We start from the raw sequence: 17,013 nt of genomic DNA, 5'->3' as shown, positions 1-17,013 counted from the left end.
TGGCTTGGGGGTGGGGTTATAGGGAGAGTGGACCCAGTGCATCCTGGGAGCTAAAAGCTTTAACTGCGTGGTGCCCGGATTTGGTTCCCAACCTATACCCCAAGGTCAACCCTGTGGACCCTATGGACTTCGTAGAAACAGAGATAACAAAGGTAAGTTCTTACCATATCTCTTGTTTTGTGTGATAGATGGTGGCATGTAAGGACGCAGGCAGTGGGGGTCTTAGTCCTTGCCCCATCGGGCACACAGATGTACACCAGGGAAGGGCTTTGTAGCAGGATAAAGTTGCAGACTTGGGTCCGCCATTAAACGAGCTGTAGATGCTTCTGCGTCCACCTCTGAATCGGAGCCTATATGTAGGGTGTCTACAGTTCTCATGGTTGAATTGTCGACAGTGACCATGTTGACATTCATCCTGTCTACACGGATGAAATGTTGACCTGATGGGCCAGCGGTTACTCACCTGGCCTCTATGACAATGGCGTCTACTTCCAGGACCCAGCGATAATGTGACCATCCGTTCCGGCGGAGTGATATCTGGTGTGCTGGTATTCTGGTAAGTATACCTGCCCTTACCCTCCTAAACCCCCCCACAAGGAGGATGTTGACCATATCGACATTGTGGTGTCAACATTATGCATGTCAACATGGTTAATGTTGACCAAGTGACTGGATACCGAATAATAATAATATGGAGTTGGCCTCCCCCTCTTCCACTAGTGTTTGTCACGTTGGGATAGTCATCTATCCATTCACAAAAGTAATTGTCAGGTTGGGAACTAGTGATGGGCAATAAGGCCTGGCTCACAGTCGGCATTCCAACTCATCCCAAAGGGGTTCAGAGCTCTGGGCCTGATTCTGACCCGCTCGCAAGCGGGTCGATGGTGCCCAATTGCGCACGACGGAGGCGGCTCCGTCGTGCGCATGCGCGAGACACGAATAACGACGGCCAAGCAGTCGTTATGGGTCTCGCACCAAAGGGGGCGTGCTGTCGATGTTGATTGACAGCACGCCCCCTTTGGTGGGCGTGCCGGGGGCGTGGCTGCCCAGACGGAGGCGTTCCCATGGGAACGCCTACCGTCTGGGGTCGGCCCCGCTGACATCACTAGTGATGTCAGTGGGAGTGATTTTGGCTCTGATAGAGCCAAAAGCACTCCAAGGCGTGCGGCAGCGAGACCCTACCGCAGGATCTCGTCGCAAGCCCGATGGTCGGGATGGTCTTGACCATTGCGACCATCATTTTGGCCGCTCGCTATAGCTGTGGGTGGTCACCCACAGCTATGCGAGCGGCCTGGAGGCTGCTCCAAAAAGGAGCAGGGACGGCTCTGATTCAGGGCTTCTGTTAAGCGATCAGGAAATTGTATCAATATCACAAGAATACTCCGAAGTCACCCTGAATCCTGATAAAGATCCATGTATAGCAGCTCATGCCTGACACACTACGTGGCTGCATGTTCTGCAAACATGAGTAATAGAATGGATATTATGTGCTTCGTAGTTATATCCGTAATATATCATGCAGCTATCTGTTACATAATTCCATACTACCTGTTCTATAATTGCATTCATTATATTGATGATATTGTTGCCAATAATTACGACATTAGTTTATTTTTTTTTCTTCCCCTCTATTTTAGGCCTGGCTAACCTGTGGCTCTCCAATTATTGTGAAACTACAAGTCCCAGCATGCTTTACCATCTGATCGGTGGGAGGTATGCTGGGACTTGTAGTTTCAGCTAGAGCGCTACAGGTTGGCCAGACCTGCTCTAGTTGGTTATATATTTGGTAAATGGCATTTATGTTGAAGAAGGGACACCATTAATTTGGTACTTGGATGTGATAAAGCCTTATAAAGTCTGTATTTCGTGTGTGTGTGTAACAGCAGGTGGTCCCGTCTATAGAGGATCCTGTGAACATTTCCCATGTCATCGTGGAGACTTCTTCCTTACCAGAGGACACCAGCAGTGCCCCGGACCTAGGTACAGAATGGTATTGTGAGATCTGTGTTGTCCATCACCAAATTATCTGTAAATCATTTAATGCATCTTTTATTCATCTTCTGAAAGCCACAGTGCAATGGGCCGTCTTTCTTTTGCACATTTACAAATAATGAGATGAGTGTGCCTACCCCGGCTGGCATGCAATACTCTGACACTAGGGAAGGGCTCTTGGCAAAGTAGAGGAAAATTATTGAAAATCTTAAATGCGTTTGGAACACAGGGCTGCCTTACTATACAGTATACTTACACAGGGTGCCTTACTATACAGTATACTTACACAGTGTGCATTACTATACAGTATACTTACACAGGGCTGCCTTACTATACAGTATACTTACACAGGGCTGCCTTACTATACAGTATACTTCCACAGGGTGCCTTACTATACAGTATACTTCCACAGGGTGCCTTACTATACAGTATACTTACACAGGGCTGCCTTACTATACAGTATACTTACACAGGGCTGCCTTACTATACAGTATACTTACACAGGGCTGCCTTACTATACAGTATACTTACACAGGGCTGCCTTACTATACAGTATACTTACACAGGGTGCCTTACTATACAGTATGCTTACACAGGGCTGCCTTACTATACAGTACGCTTACACAGGGCTGCCTTACTATACAGTACACTTACACAGGGCTGCCTTACTATACAGTACACTTACACAGGGCTGCCTTACTATACAGTACACTTACACAGGGCTGCCTTACTATACAGTGCACTTACACAGGGCTGCCTTACTATACAGTATACTTACACAGGGCTGCCTTACTATACAGTATGACAGTATGCTTACACAGGGCTGCCTTACTATACAGTATGACAGTACACTTACACAGGGCTGCCTTACTATACAGTACACTTACACAGGGCTGCCTTACTATACAGTACGCTTACACAGGGCTGCCTTACTATACAGTATGCTTACACAGGGCTGCCTTACTATACAGTATACTTACACAGGGCTGCCTTACTATACAGTATACTTACACAGGTTGCCTTACTATACAGTATACTTACACAGGGCTGCCTTACTATACAGTATACTTACACAGGGCTGCCTTACTATACAGTATACTTACACAGGGTGCCTTACTATACACTATACTTACACAGGGCTGCCTTACTATACAGTATACTTACACAGGGTGCCTTACTATACAGTATGCTTACACAGGGCTGCCTTACTATACAGTGCACTTACACAGGGCTGCCTTACTATACAGTGTACTTACACAAGGCTGTCTTACTATACAGTATGCTTACACAGGGCTGTCTTACTATACAGTATGCTTACACAGGGCTGTCTTACTATACAGTATGCTTACACAGGGCTGCCTTACTATACAGTATGCTTACACAGGGCTGCCTTACTATACAGTACGCTTACACAGGGCTGCCTTACTATACAGTATACTTACACAGGGTGCCTTACTATACAGTATACTTACACAGGGCTGCCTTACTATACAGTATGCTTACACAGGGCTGCCTTACTATACAGTATGCTTACACAGGGCTGCCTTACTATACAGTACACTTACACAGGGTGCCTTACTATACAGTATGCTTACACAGGGCTGCCTTACTATACAGTATGCTTACACAGGGCTGCCTTACTATACAGTATACTTACACAGGGCTGCCTTACTATTAGGGATGTGCAGGCTCGGATAGTTTCGAGTTTGCACGTTGAGTTCGGATTTTTCCCTCCAAAAAAACGTAACTCAGAAAGAGGCAAAACGTCATCTTGCATGGACGAACGTCATCATTCCTGGACTTCCAGGAATGATGACGTTCGTTTACTTGTTTACATTGTCCTCGCCTATAATCCCATTCCATTGATCCTGAAAAGGACCCCACTGTTTTCTAACATGCATGCAAAAAGTGGCGTACCTATTGTGGGGGCCAAGGAGTGTTGCTGCTATGGTGACCGAGCTGCCTCTGTGGCAAGCCGCTCCCCCTGCATCCAGTCACGCACACAAGGTGGGCTGGTCCAGTCAGGGCCGCTGTGGGGGACCCGGGTATCAGCGGTGTTTATTTGGTGCCGGCCCGCCAGCTAGGCATGGAGAGACAGTGCCGCCGATCACGAGGCAATCAGAGCTTGTGGACTGGCAGCAGCAGTGGCGGCTCCTGATTGGCTGCTGGTTTGCAAACTCCGATTGAATCACGACCTGCGCCAGATTCACATTGCGCTGACGTTGTTTGTCCATGTCTGATACTGCTGGCCGATGCGCCAGCTGTAATTGGCTGACGACCCGGCACCAAATACACACCTGCTGATGGCACACGTGGAGGCAAGAGGCTGCTGGGGGGGGCATAATGTGTATGGGGCATTACTGTGTGACATTATGTGTAAGGGGCACTGCTATTGTGTGGTATAATGTGTAAGGGGCATTACTGTGTGGTATAATGTGTAAGGGGCATTACTGTGTGGTATAATGTATAAGGGGCATTACTACTACGTGGCATAATGTGTATAAGGTGTCCTACTGTGTGGCATAACATGAATGGGCTCTGTGTGGGGGCAAATGTATGTGTTTTTTTTTTTTTTTTACCTCTGGGGGGTGCCTTTTTAAGATCTTGCTATGTGGCTCACAAAGTCCTAGTTACGCCCTTGCATGCAAACACAGAGGGCTGACCAATAATATACGGTCACTTTAAAAAGGACTAACTCTGGATGTATCATGAACTTGCATAAAACTGGCCAGGCATAGAGGACAGACAGACGCTTTCTCGCTTATTATATAGCTAATTTGGAATCTATACCGAAATAGTCCTATTGAAGTGTGCTGTATACAGAACTATTGATAATTCGATATTGGGGCTCTTTACACAGCTATTCCACTATTCTATAACAGAGTGGTCACCAACCCGTAGCTCACGAGCTAACGATAGCTTGCGGTCTTAATTTTGGTAGCTCACGTAGCTGCAGTACTGCCAAGTCAACGAGGAAGTGACCTCTGAAGAGCGTGCCATCGACGCCTGGGTGGAGCCACAGGAAAGCACGTCAGGTGATTGCCGCAGCCTCTACGGCAATCACCTGACGTGCTTCCCCGGTGTTTCACCAACGGCGTCTATGCCACAGTGGAGCGAGTGACTCCAGCCCTGCCGGAAAATCACACAGCAGCCCTACTTATATCTTTTGCTCCTCTACTGCACGTACCTCCTTGGATCCGGTAATTAACTGTGCTTACACTTTATTTACAAATTACAATATCATCACTAATAATTAAATGCATTGTTATTTTCTGTGAATCATTTTTTTCATTTTCGTTAAATGATTATCAATTGTTATTAGCCAGATTTTGTTTTTCTACAATTTTAGTAGCTCTTGTGGAGATTTCATTTAAATTAAGGTTGGCGACCAGACTCTAACGTGTTACCGTCTTGCTTGTCCCCTTAGTGTCTGAAGAGCTGAAGGACATGCTCGCCAGCGAGGACAGTATGGTGGGCGACCAAAGAAGTGAAATACAGGAATTAGAAGTTGAGTGGCAAGAGAGCCCTGTGGAGCTGGCACGGAACGAGGAGGTTGCAGTGGTGAAGGTGGCCAAGGACGATAAAGGCCGCTTCATTTGTCAGCTGTGTGAAAAGACCTTTAAGACGGTATGTATTACGTTCTGCCATTCCGTTTACATGGCCACCGTGCTGATTGGAGGTCTCCATGCTGATTGACCTCCTCTTTTCCTCCTAGTCCAACATCCTGAAAGCTCACATACTCACCCACAGCAACAAGAAGGACTTTGAGTGCAAGCTGTGTGGAAATGCATTCAGGACAAAGGGCTCTTTAATCCGGCACAACAGGAGGCATACTGGTAAGGGACATACAGAATCCAAGATAAAAGCAGCCTTTTAAAGGTTATTCATTTAGTAGCATTACTTGGCATAATCACTGCTGTCTGGTTACAAGACCTGCACAGTCATGTGTCATCCCAGCTTGGAGAAATTCCTCAGCAGGTTTTGGGACCATTCCTGTAGAACAGTTTCGCCACACCCCCCCCCCCCCCCCGCCTCCCCCCCCCCCCCCGCCCCCCCCCCCCCAAAAAAAATAATAATAATAAAAAAATATATATATATATACACATACATACATACATACATACACAATAGCTTGGTATAAACGGTGAGCTCTGCAAATAACTACCTGTAAATCACTTTTCCACATTCATTGCCATGTAGCCCTGCGTGATGGCAAATGTTTTCAAAGTACCCCCTAAATTATGTGTACATTTATTCAAATAAACGGCCCCCCCAGATGTTGTAAAACTACACAAGCCAGCATGCCCTGCCACAGTTTTGCTATTTACCCATGCTAGAAATGTTGCAATGCATGCTGGGATTTGTAGTTCAACAACAGCTGAAGGGCTGCTTATTGCCCACCCCACTACAGCACCACTTATGCATTTAAATCTGTCCTTGTACATATGCCTTCCGATTAGTACTGTATGTTTTTGTTTTTAAAGTTTTTTTTTTTTTTTAGACTTAATTATATTAACAGCCTAAAGAACCCATTGAATCTTCACATGTAACTCGCGGGTTACATGTATCACAGGTTGAGAACCTTGGGCCAAAATCATTGTCACCAAACAAACTAGCCGGCTGGAAAGCTACCCATATTTTAGTGCATAATAAAAGTCTTAAACCTTTTATGATAGTATTTCCGTGTAGGTACTGTGTCCTGCATGTTTTAAAGGTGTGTTAAATACATCTTATTGCTCTATCCCTACTTTCTTTTCTTTTCTCTTGCTCTCATTATTAATTTGTAATCCTTGAAAGATGAGCGTCCGTATGTCTGCTCCAAGTGCGGGAAGAGTTTCCGTGAGTCAGGGGCGTTGTCCAGGCATATGAGGTCTCTTACTCCCTGCACAGAAAAGATCAGTCTCAACATGGGGAAAGGCATCGTGATCAATCGGGACGAGAACTCATCAGGTCTGTTCACACAGAGGCTCTTTGATGTATAATCACTGAAGATCTCCCATTTGTATGCTGTATCTGTAATAAAAATCTAAGGCATAATACATTTCCAGTGTATGATCAGAGCTATGATGTAGCTCACTCACACTTACTTTGTCTCGCTCAGATCTTGTATCTACAGATACCTCATCACAATTAGACGATGTAGATGGTACTCCGGTGATCCGACTAGTAACCGATGACCAGGGCAATCTACTGCATGAAGTCCATGTGCAGGTGCAAACTCTTGCCATTAAAACGGGGGTGAGTAGAGATGCTATAGCTGCCAATCTCTCCTCCTATTCTCGGGCTGCTGAGCTGTGACCCTCTCCACGGTGCTGGCAATGACCGAGCAGGGAGTGATGCAGACTGCAGAGGAGGAGCACAGTGGAGATGTTAGTCTGTTTTTGCAGAGGGAGGAATAACACTAGAGCAGTATTTTTAGAGTCATTTTTAGAGTGAAACCAAACAAAATAAATCCCCATTGACGTCATCTTCTCTTTTTAATAGACAGATGGTATTCTGGGCAATGGCACAGAGAATTTGAAGTGTCCTCAGTGTGGTGACATTTGCAAGAGCAGCAGCTCCTTGAAAGTACATCTGAAGGGACATGAAGGTAAGTAAAATACGCTCTCCAGAAACGTCCGTGCACGGTCATGTTACTTATGGGTGTACATTGTCTCCAGTTGTATTGCTTGAATGTTTCTCACAGCTATAATGAACGAGCTTCAGAAGAGTACAGAAACCCTGGTCTACCACATGGTGGCAGTGTAGCATAATCGGGGAATATGTACTATTTTCAGGTTGAAGGAATGTATTCTGTATATTGCCAAGTTTCTGCTAAAAGGCAGATTAATTGCTCTTAGTCAACATTGCATGTAAAAGTGTAAAAACTCACTATGTGCCAATTTGTCACTATTCCTTATACTGTACCATATAACTAGTTCGGATCTCCTTTCTTAAAAAGGGATGTAGTTAAAATACCGGCGGACGGGATTCTGGCTGCCGATATACCGATGCCGGAATCTCGACCGCTGGCAAAATGTCGACTCCGCTATTCTGAGTGGGATCAGGATACCGGCGTCGGCATCCCGAACACCGGAATATTGATCGTCCGGAAGCCAGTAAGTATCTTAGTTAGCCCAGGGATGGGGGGGGGGTTAGGATTATGCACCCCATCCTTTGAAGGGTTAGGGTTATCATACCCATTCGCACTCCAGGGCTTGTGGCAGCGAGACCCTACCGCAGGGTCTCGTCGCAAGCCCGATGGTCGCGACCATCATTTTGGCCACTCGCTATAGCTGTGAGCAGGGACGGCCCTGATTCAGAGTGAGCGCTCTGTCAGAGCATCCGGCTCTGAATCATGGCCAGAATGTGCATACGTTTAGTATAAATGACAAGGTATTAAAACCTGCAGTCACATGATGATTATTTAAAGATGTTCAGATGTCAGATTACTATTGGCCGGTGACGCCTAGATTACGCCATCCTCTGAATACTGATTGGCTGCCAGCATTCAGGACAGGGAAGGGATCATAGGCACTTAGATTTAAAATGACTGCAGTGTTAACATATAGCAATTCTGTGAAATATTGGTGAGATGATGCTTTCACATTGTAACATCCCTTCTCCCGGCAGGCTGCAAGCTGTACCGCTGCGATCAGTGTAGCCGGGAGTTCTTGAAAGCTCATTTGCTGCGGAAGCACCAGGAATCTCACGGCAGCATCCGAAAATATAAATGTGGGGAGTGCGGGAAGATGTACAAAACTGTGGCACACGTGAAGGGCCACATGAGAGTACACTCCGAAGACCGTCCGTATCCCTGTTCAAAGTGTGGCAAAAGATACAAAACCAAGGTGAGGGGGCCATTGTGCTGTTGGGTTTAGTGCAGAGGCCCTAATGCACTATGGGCCTGATTCCGTACTGGACGCAGATCGAGCGATCGTTTGCCATTGCACATGTGTATAAGCCGCAGTGAGCGTGCGTTGCGATCGCACTGCGACTACGGAATCACGGAGGGATCCATCGCAGAGTGAGTGACATCGTTTGGGGGTGGTGAAGGGGGAGTGGTCGGAAAATCGCAGGCATGCCTGTCCATTTGAACACCGTTGCATGGGCGTGCATAAATTTTCCACGGGGATTGCATACGCAGCTTGAGAGCCCAGTGCGTGCGAGGAGACTTGCGGCAGTTCAGACCTAGTGTAAATGCGTGAGTGGTCGATGTGTGTTAATGGTACCGATGTTTACACAGATGTGAGAAAGCAGCAGTGGGCGTCTTTATGCCGGCTGAGCTTTGGAAAGCATTAGCGTGTATTCGCTGCTGCGTTCCGTACGGAATCGCAATTGCATTCCGTACTGAATCAGGCTCTATATCCACTGATACTGTTACTGTAGGGACTTGTCATTGCATAAAGAACAAAAAGCAAAAACAAATCCTGCATGCTTATTCCTTATAATAGCCACCATGTTACACACCTACAACTATTATTGGTGCATTGACACTTTCACAGCAACTGTATAGAATTTGGGTTCTTTTTGTTTTCTCTATGGCTGCAGGGGACAGGATTTATGGTCTTGTGTCTGTAGTTGGTTCTCACTAATTGAAGGAGGTTCTTGTTGAAATTATAATTTCTTCTTCAGTATCCATAGGGCTCCAAAGGGGAGACAATGGGGTGTAGGAGGTGGTTAGGACTGGGCACCAACAGCTAAAGGTTTACATGTCCCAGGGTGCTCCGGCCCTTACCCAGTAAAACTACTAAGCGTGCAGTTCTCAGATTCTGAGGTATTGTCTGGGGAGGCAGAAGATGCAGATCTCTCTCTCACTGAGTCCCCCTCGGGGGAGGAGAAGTTTCAGTCCAAAGTGAATGTACCTGGACTAGTGAGGGCTGTCAAATCAATTCTTCAAATAGAGGATGCAGAGCCCATTCCTAAGGCAAAAGAGCCAATCTTTAAGCAACAGAAAGTGGTTTTGGCAAAATTTCAGCTTTCTGAACTCATGAGCGACGCTTGGAATACACCAGGTAAAAAGTTTCCGCTGCCAAAACGCCTGGTTTTTATCCTATTCCAGCAGCTGATTGCGCTAAATAGGAAGATTCCCACGTGACACTTCTCTGTAAAAGCTCTACTTTACCTATCCCTACGGCATCTTCCCTAAAGGAGACTAAGGATTGAAGCTTGCCTCAGATCTGTGTATTCTCTTACAGGAGCTATTACTCATCCAGCCATGGCTACTGCCTGGCTGGCCAAAGCCATTGAGAGCTGTACAGATGCTCTAGAGAACACACTTCCTCTGATGCTTCTCAAGAACAGCTGTCCTACATCTCGCGCATCAGGGATGCAGCCTCCTATTTAGGAGAGGCGGCTTTGGATACTGGTCTCCTAGCTTCCAAGGCATCTGCTACTTCGGTGGTAGCCCGCCGTATCATTTGGCTTTGATTATGGAAGGCCAACACAGACAATAAGAAGGCATTGGAATCGCTTCCTTACACTGGGGAGATCCTGTTTGGCCCAGAGTTGGACAAGATTGTGGCTACCCTGGCAGCTTCTAAGACGGCATTCCTGCCTTCAGCATCTACACCAAGGCCTCGGATGTCATCCTTTAGGTCTTTTCATCTCCAGGGAAAAGCTAAAGGTCAGTCGTTTCCACGGCAGTCGGCTTCCACAAAGGCCTCCAAGTCCAGGACCAAGCAGGCCTTGGCTACTAGACATCCAGCTACCAAATCCGAGGACAAGCCTTCAGCCTGACGGGGCGGGCCTCCCCCTGGGGGATCCCAAGGTAGGAGGCCGACTTCTTCAGTTCGCCCAGTTTTGGCGTCAGACCACCACAGACGCCTGGGTACAAGAAGTGTTCTCTCACGGGTACGCTGTCTTATTCCTGAGACGGCCCCCCTGGCAGTTTTTTTACACAGCCCTTCATCAGACCTGAGCAAAGCCCTGCTCCTCTAGACGGCCATTCAGTCCTTGCTGCACTCGGTAATAATTCCGGTCCCGTAGTCACAGCGAGGGAAGGGTTATTACTCTACCCTTTTCTTCAGCCTATCCTCCATCTCAAGTCTCTGAACAAGATTATCAGGGTGCCCAGGTTTCGTATGGAAACCCTCCGCTCTATTGTCCTAGCTATGGAACCTGGGGACATTATGGTGTCTCTGGACATTCAGGACGCTTACCTACATGTACCTATAGCGCCCTCTCATCAGCGATCTCTCCGGTTTGCTATACTACATCAACATTTGCAATTTCAAGCACTGCCTTTTGGGCTTTCTACAGCTCCGCAGGTCTTTACCAAGATGGCAGCCCACCTTCGTCGGCAGGGGGTCAGACTACTCGCATGCTTGGATGACCTCTTGATGTTAGCACGCTCTCCAGAGGTCCTTCAGAAAACCATTGCCTTTCTACAAACACACGGTTGAGAAATCAACTGGAAAAAGTCTTCCCTGACCTCTTCTCAAAGGATGGTACATCTGGGAGTCCTTCTGGATTCTCAAGTTCAAAAAATCTTCATGCCAGCAGGCAAAATCTCTGCACTGCAGCAACGAGTGCTTAGGTTACTCCACAGTCGCCAAGTGTCAATTCACTCAGCAATGCAGACCTTTGGGTCAATGGTATCTACCTTCGACATGGTGGAGTTCGCTCAGTTCCACTCCAGGCCTCTACAACACCTAATCCTCTCCAGGTAGATTGGGCTGCCCCATCTGATCAGATCCCAGACGATGGTCCTCTTTCCGGAAGTTCACCTATCCCTCTCCTGGTGATTACAGACGTCCCACTTAAACAAGGGTCGCCCCTTCTGGATCCCGGATTGGATGCTCCTCACCACTGATGCAACCCCCGCGAGCGGGGCACAGTGACCGGCCAACACTCCTTCTAGGACCGTTGGACTCCGACAGATGGGGGTCTTACCAATCGACGTCCTGGAGCTCCGAGGCATCTACAGAGCCCTCACTCTGGCTCAGGACATCTTTCAGGTCAAGCCAGTACAAGTACAGTCCGACAACGCCACGGAGGTGGCCTACCTCAATCACCAGGGAGGCACTCAGAGCATCCTGGGACATGTGAAGCTTTAGCTGTTGGTGCCCAGTCCTAACCACCTCCTACACCCTATTGTCTCCCCTGTGGACCCTATGGACTTCAAAGAAAGAGAGTTAACAAAGGTAAGTCTACCATAACTCTCCTTTTCACTTTATAATTCCACCCATGAGGGGAGGTGTTATGTTTATTTGCAGTTGCCAATCTAGTGTTAATTCTAGGTCCGGTGTGGGGCAGGGTGCCGGACCATGAAAAGGACACTCGTGTGTGCCCGAAAGAGGGTGTATCCTTAAGACGTGCCCCCTTTTCATCACTCTTGAGGGCATTTCCTGCACTTACACTTGTTGGGCTGCTTCCAAGCTCTCTCCTCACTGAATAGACTCCATGCGCACAGAATCTATTTACTAACTGTGAGTGCTGCACCGCAAGTTCCCCCCCTGCGGTTGTTTCAGTAGGGCACCGCTTTAAGGGCAGGGCGAAATCTGGCAGGGCGTCATGCTAAAAACAGCCTAGCGGGAACACTACCAATCTGGCAATCAGGCCACAGCGGATATGACAGGTCTGTAGACCAAACGGCTCTTATCTATCAAAAGCTAGAGCTTTATGTAATAGCACATGGTAGAGGGACCTAGCACTAATATAGATCAGCACATTACACTGCAGTAGATTTGAAAGCTTTATGGAAACTGTGGTCTGCAGACCACAATCTATTGGGATGCACCCTGGAGCTGAGCTGCTTCAGTGTACAGTGGCCATATACTGCTCAGTGTCTGGATCAATAGCATGGATATGGAGGAAGGGATTTTTATTTTTTCTCTCTAGAATAATTGCAGAACTCGTTTTAAGTGATAAAACTGTCCCGTTGGAAGTGTGGCTATCCCTCACTGTTCATTTACGTCTTTCTGCAGAACGCCCAGCAGGTCCATTTCCGCACCCACCTGGCGGAGAAGCCGTTTGTCTGTCAGTTCTGTCCTCACAGCTTCAGGGAGAAGGGATCTCTGGTGCGGCACATTAGACATCACACGGGCGAGAAACCCTTTGTATGTCAGAAATGTGGACGAGGGTTTGCAGAGCATGGAACGTTGAATCGCCACCTAAAAACAAAAGGTAGAGGTCCATGGCGGTATTTACCTGTCATGTTACCCGCAGTGTTGCTTTAGGGTAGATAAAATAATTGTAGCTGTTCTGCTCCACTTAGAACATTACACAGAGGGGGCGATTAAATTTTTTTTTTTTCTATTTTGGGGCGCCCAAACATAATCGACACCTTTTGGAGCAATTCAGTTATTCCTAAGTTAGGGCACGAGTGTGCGCCCAGAAGCACTGGATTTAACAGTCGAAACAGATCTAAACAAAAGTACTGCTTTGTGCGTCCAAAGTGCCAGTTTATCGGACATTTCTGCTCGCCACCTCAGGAGGCAGCGAGTATAACTGTGTGCAGCCGCGGCTATTCACATCCAAACAGAGCAACAATTGAACTGCTCCGTCGGACGCCCAAAAGAAATAGCCACGGTAAAAACAATTGAATCGTCCGCAGAGTACTTTATTACTTATATTCCATAATCTGGTTAGAAGACTTTTTCCATCTTTCACAAGTTGAGCTGTATTGATCGAAGGGCAAAAGTGTTAAAAATGTGATGAGATGTGTAGTCCCACTTTATAACCAGAACAAGTTTCCCATTTTGCCAATGTATTTTAGCCTACTTACATTTTGTGCCATTTGTATGAGACGGATCAGATGCTTCTTAGACAGCATGGCGGAATAAATATTTTATTTCATGGGTATTATAAAGGACAAGACCGTAAAGGGCAGGGGGGCTAATTCTGTTTCCATAATCATTACTCAAGTTACTTCTAAAGAGCACCTAAAGAATATAATTAAATGTCCCTACCTACACGGTGTTCCGCATTTTGGGCCCAGCACTCGCTGAGAGCCCAGTTCTGGTATTGGTGGTGCACGTTTGTGTTGGCAGCAGCAATTAGTTGTAGACCCAATTCTTTTGTATTTGTTATTTTCCACAGACCGTTACTTTCTATCTCTTCTGACAATCTCCAGGTGGTTGCGTGGTATCTCAGCAAACCTTAGGACACATCATGTCCGAAAACAGCAATAGCTCAGAAGCCATGACAACAACTCTGGTCACAGAAGAGCCACACACTGTGCTAGTCGAGTTCTCTTCAGTGGTTGCCGACACTCAGGAATACATTATCGAGGTAACTATCTTGTGCCAAGAAAGGGCCAATAATTTATATCATAATAGCGCGGCTTGAATTGAAACACCTGAACTGATGTTCCCATTCTTATGTGTGTGATATTGAACAATAAATGTATAGAATAAAATGTATATAGTAGAACTTTACCTAGCTTCTATATAAGGGTCACTAATCATGCTGGCAGTCATGGTAACACTGAACCTGCAGAGTTCTATGCACTAAAATTGTAACGTTTAATGATCCTTTAAGCACATTTTTTGGACTGTCCTAAATATTTTTGTTTTGCTGCATGAACACAGACTGCTTCTGAAGACTTAGAGACCAGTGAGGCTGCTGAGCTGTTACAGAGTACCGGGGCACATCAGGTGAGCTATTTTCTGATATGCTCACAGATAGCAGTACGCTATAATGTCGTCTGCTACAGGGAAACCGTCACTTACCCCCACCTGCTTGTCTCCACAGATGGACAGCCATATTCTGAAGGTAGTCCAGCAGATTGTGAGTGCAGCCAGCCCAGGACAGCAGATCATTGTACAGAATGTGACCCTGGATGACAGTACAGAGCCCTGCATAGAAGAAGTCCCTACTACAGACACCATTACCATAGCGACACCCGAATCTCTCACTGAGCAGGTTGCTCTGACTCTGGCCTCAGCAATCGGAGATGGAACTGTAATAACAAAGGGGACCTCCAGAGATGAGGAAGCGATGGTACCGGAGGATGTGGAAATGGATGAACAGGTTGGGGAATTTGTTATAACGACGTCACACGATGGGGAGATAGAGGTTCAAAAGGTTATTGTGTAGCTGTCTGCATTTGATGTGACTCAAATATATCAGGATGGCAAATACTGTATGTACATTTTGTCTGCTGTGACCAAGAAGAGAATCTCATATCACGTCATACACTAGATGGTGCTGTGACCCAGGACCTAGTGTGAAGTCTTCACTCCTAGACCAATGAGAGGTTCAGAGATGAACATTCATTTATAGCTATATTTGAACTGTAAGCTCATAACAATACTTGTGCCTTGGAGTCTTGCATCCGAATCTGTCAGCATACACAGAGGCCAGACCTGTGCACTGGTATCTTCTACCGATGTCTGTGTTCCAGCGGGTAGCTGCACCCAATTCCTTCTCACATTGAGAAATCTGCAGCTTTCCAAATCGCCAGTGAACTTTGGTAATGGCTGTGCAGTGCATGCAATGTGGTATGTTCCTACTGCACAGCGCCCCCCGGAGGAACGGTCTTTGTAAGCCACCTTACAGCCTGATGATCGTTGCTATTCTTGGTGCTAGAGGAATAATGTTATCACATACACCTCTGTCATAATGGTGACCAGTCTATGAAAATACTACAGCAATGCCGACTAAAACAAAACAATCTGATTCTTAGAGAACCGTGTCAGGATAATCATCTCCAGTTATTTTTATTTTTTTTATCCACTAGGTTTTAAATAAACATCTTGGTGTAATTGGACCACATGAGCAGAAAGGAGAGAACCTTAAAACCTGGCATGGAGAACTGGGGATCACTTTTTTAATGTCCATCTGATGCCTGCAGCACGTGGTGGCAATTGTTTTGTGGAAGAGACCAATATATTCACGAGGATCTAACTTATCCGTTCATTAGAACCTGGGTACCTCAGTGAGGCTCTCCGTGACTGGCGACCACACAGTGCTGGTGAAATGATAGCAGTTACATTCCGATCCGTAATGGCCACGCCCACAAAAATGGCTTCCCTCACTGGAGGCAGCAGGGGCTCTTTAAACACAAAGCTATGGAGGGATGACATCCAATTAAACAAGAAAAGCTGTATTTGCAGTATATTAAGTACAGAGACTGTATCTGTGGCCTACTTTTAGAAATTGTGGCAAGTGCGGACATAATTGATGAAAGCGTTTTTGTTTGTTTTTTTTTTGGGGGGGGGGGGGGGGGGGGGGTTGTTAAATAAATCTAACCAGACTGTGAAATAAGCACACTGTCCCGGATCTGTGCCGTCACTTTCTGAATGATTCATATCCCAGTTTTACCTTCCTAACCTGGTTTTTGAGTTGAATGTGCTTTCCAATAACTCTACTACTAGTAGGACACTGCTTAAGTGTAAGTTATTTCCCTGTAGTATATCATTAGGAAGAAAGGTGGAAGATGCTCGTCAGTCTTCTGCTTTCCCTCCATGGAGGAGATGGAAACTTTTTTTTTTGAAAGCAGTGTTTAAATTCAGTTTGGAAAATAACCATGAATGTCCCGTAAGGCGTTCTCTCACATGAACTAAATAAATGGCCCATTCATTGTGACCCGGAGCACCAGGAGATGGCGCTGGTGAGCGTGCCTAGTGGTAAAGCAGGGGGATGCCACTTATGAGGCTCTTGGCTAAACTACACACGTTCTAGTGGTCATTTGTGACGAATGATCGTCTGAAAGGTAAAGTGGGGGGGTGACCGTTTCCAGAAGATTTAAGTATTACTTAGTAGGTTACATACCTATGCAATTCTTATTAACATAGTTTGTTGCCACCATTTGTACATGACCTATATGGGGATCTAGACCACTGCGGAGGAAATGTGAACAGCATCACCACATGTCACTGCTGGCTCAGTAATAGTAGTGTTTAATAAACATACTTTTATAAAAGAAACCTATACACGCGCTTTCTTGCCAGTTTATTTTCTTTCAGTCGGTCCATGTTTAAGTGTACAGCATTTAATGTTATCAATTTAGATATTCATAATGTGGTTGAGCCTAGATCCCCTTCAACTAATGGACCCGGACGTGACGTTGAGTGAGTAGTTTCCGGCTAACAGTAG

At 46.3% G+C, this 17,013-nt stretch overlaps 1 protein-coding gene across 5 annotated transcripts in view; it reads left to right on the top strand.

The window, feature by feature from the left end:
* Positions 1-16,124, top strand: part of E4F1 (E4F transcription factor 1) — a 33,743-nt gene extending 17,619 nt beyond the window's left edge. Inside the window, exons 3-14 of one of the 5 annotated variants that reach the window (XM_088470335.1) lie at positions 1,887-1,980; positions 5,420-5,619; positions 5,708-5,828; positions 6,790-6,942; positions 7,094-7,230; positions 7,477-7,582; positions 8,605-8,822; positions 12,900-13,098; positions 14,048-14,205; positions 14,505-14,570; positions 14,668-14,946; positions 15,656-16,124. In XM_088470335.1, the coding sequence (XP_088326461.1) occupies positions 1,887-1,980; positions 5,420-5,619; positions 5,708-5,828; positions 6,790-6,942; positions 7,094-7,230; positions 7,477-7,582; positions 8,605-8,822; positions 12,900-13,098; positions 14,048-14,205; positions 14,505-14,570; positions 14,668-14,946; positions 15,656-15,760 (1,836 nt within the window). In that variant the 3' untranslated portion in view covers positions 15,761-16,124. Of the gene's footprint in view, positions 1-1,883; positions 1,981-5,419; positions 5,620-5,707; positions 5,829-6,789; positions 6,943-7,093; positions 7,231-7,476; positions 7,583-8,604; positions 8,823-12,899; positions 13,099-14,047; positions 14,206-14,504; positions 14,571-14,667 lie in introns of all 5 variants that reach the window. The other 4 variants (XM_088470336.1, XM_088470334.1, XM_088470338.1 and 1 more) reach the window with 4 other exon arrangements.
* The last annotated feature ends 889 nt before the right edge of the window (positions 16,125-17,013 follow it).

This window comes from Taudactylus pleione, unplaced genomic scaffold (assembly GCF_031769625.1).
Source record: "Taudactylus pleione unplaced genomic scaffold, aTauple2 ptg000098l, whole genome shotgun sequence".
Taxonomy (NCBI): Eukaryota; Metazoa; Chordata; class Amphibia; order Anura; family Myobatrachidae; genus Taudactylus; species Taudactylus pleione.
This window is presented reverse-complemented; position numbering and strand designations above follow the sequence as displayed.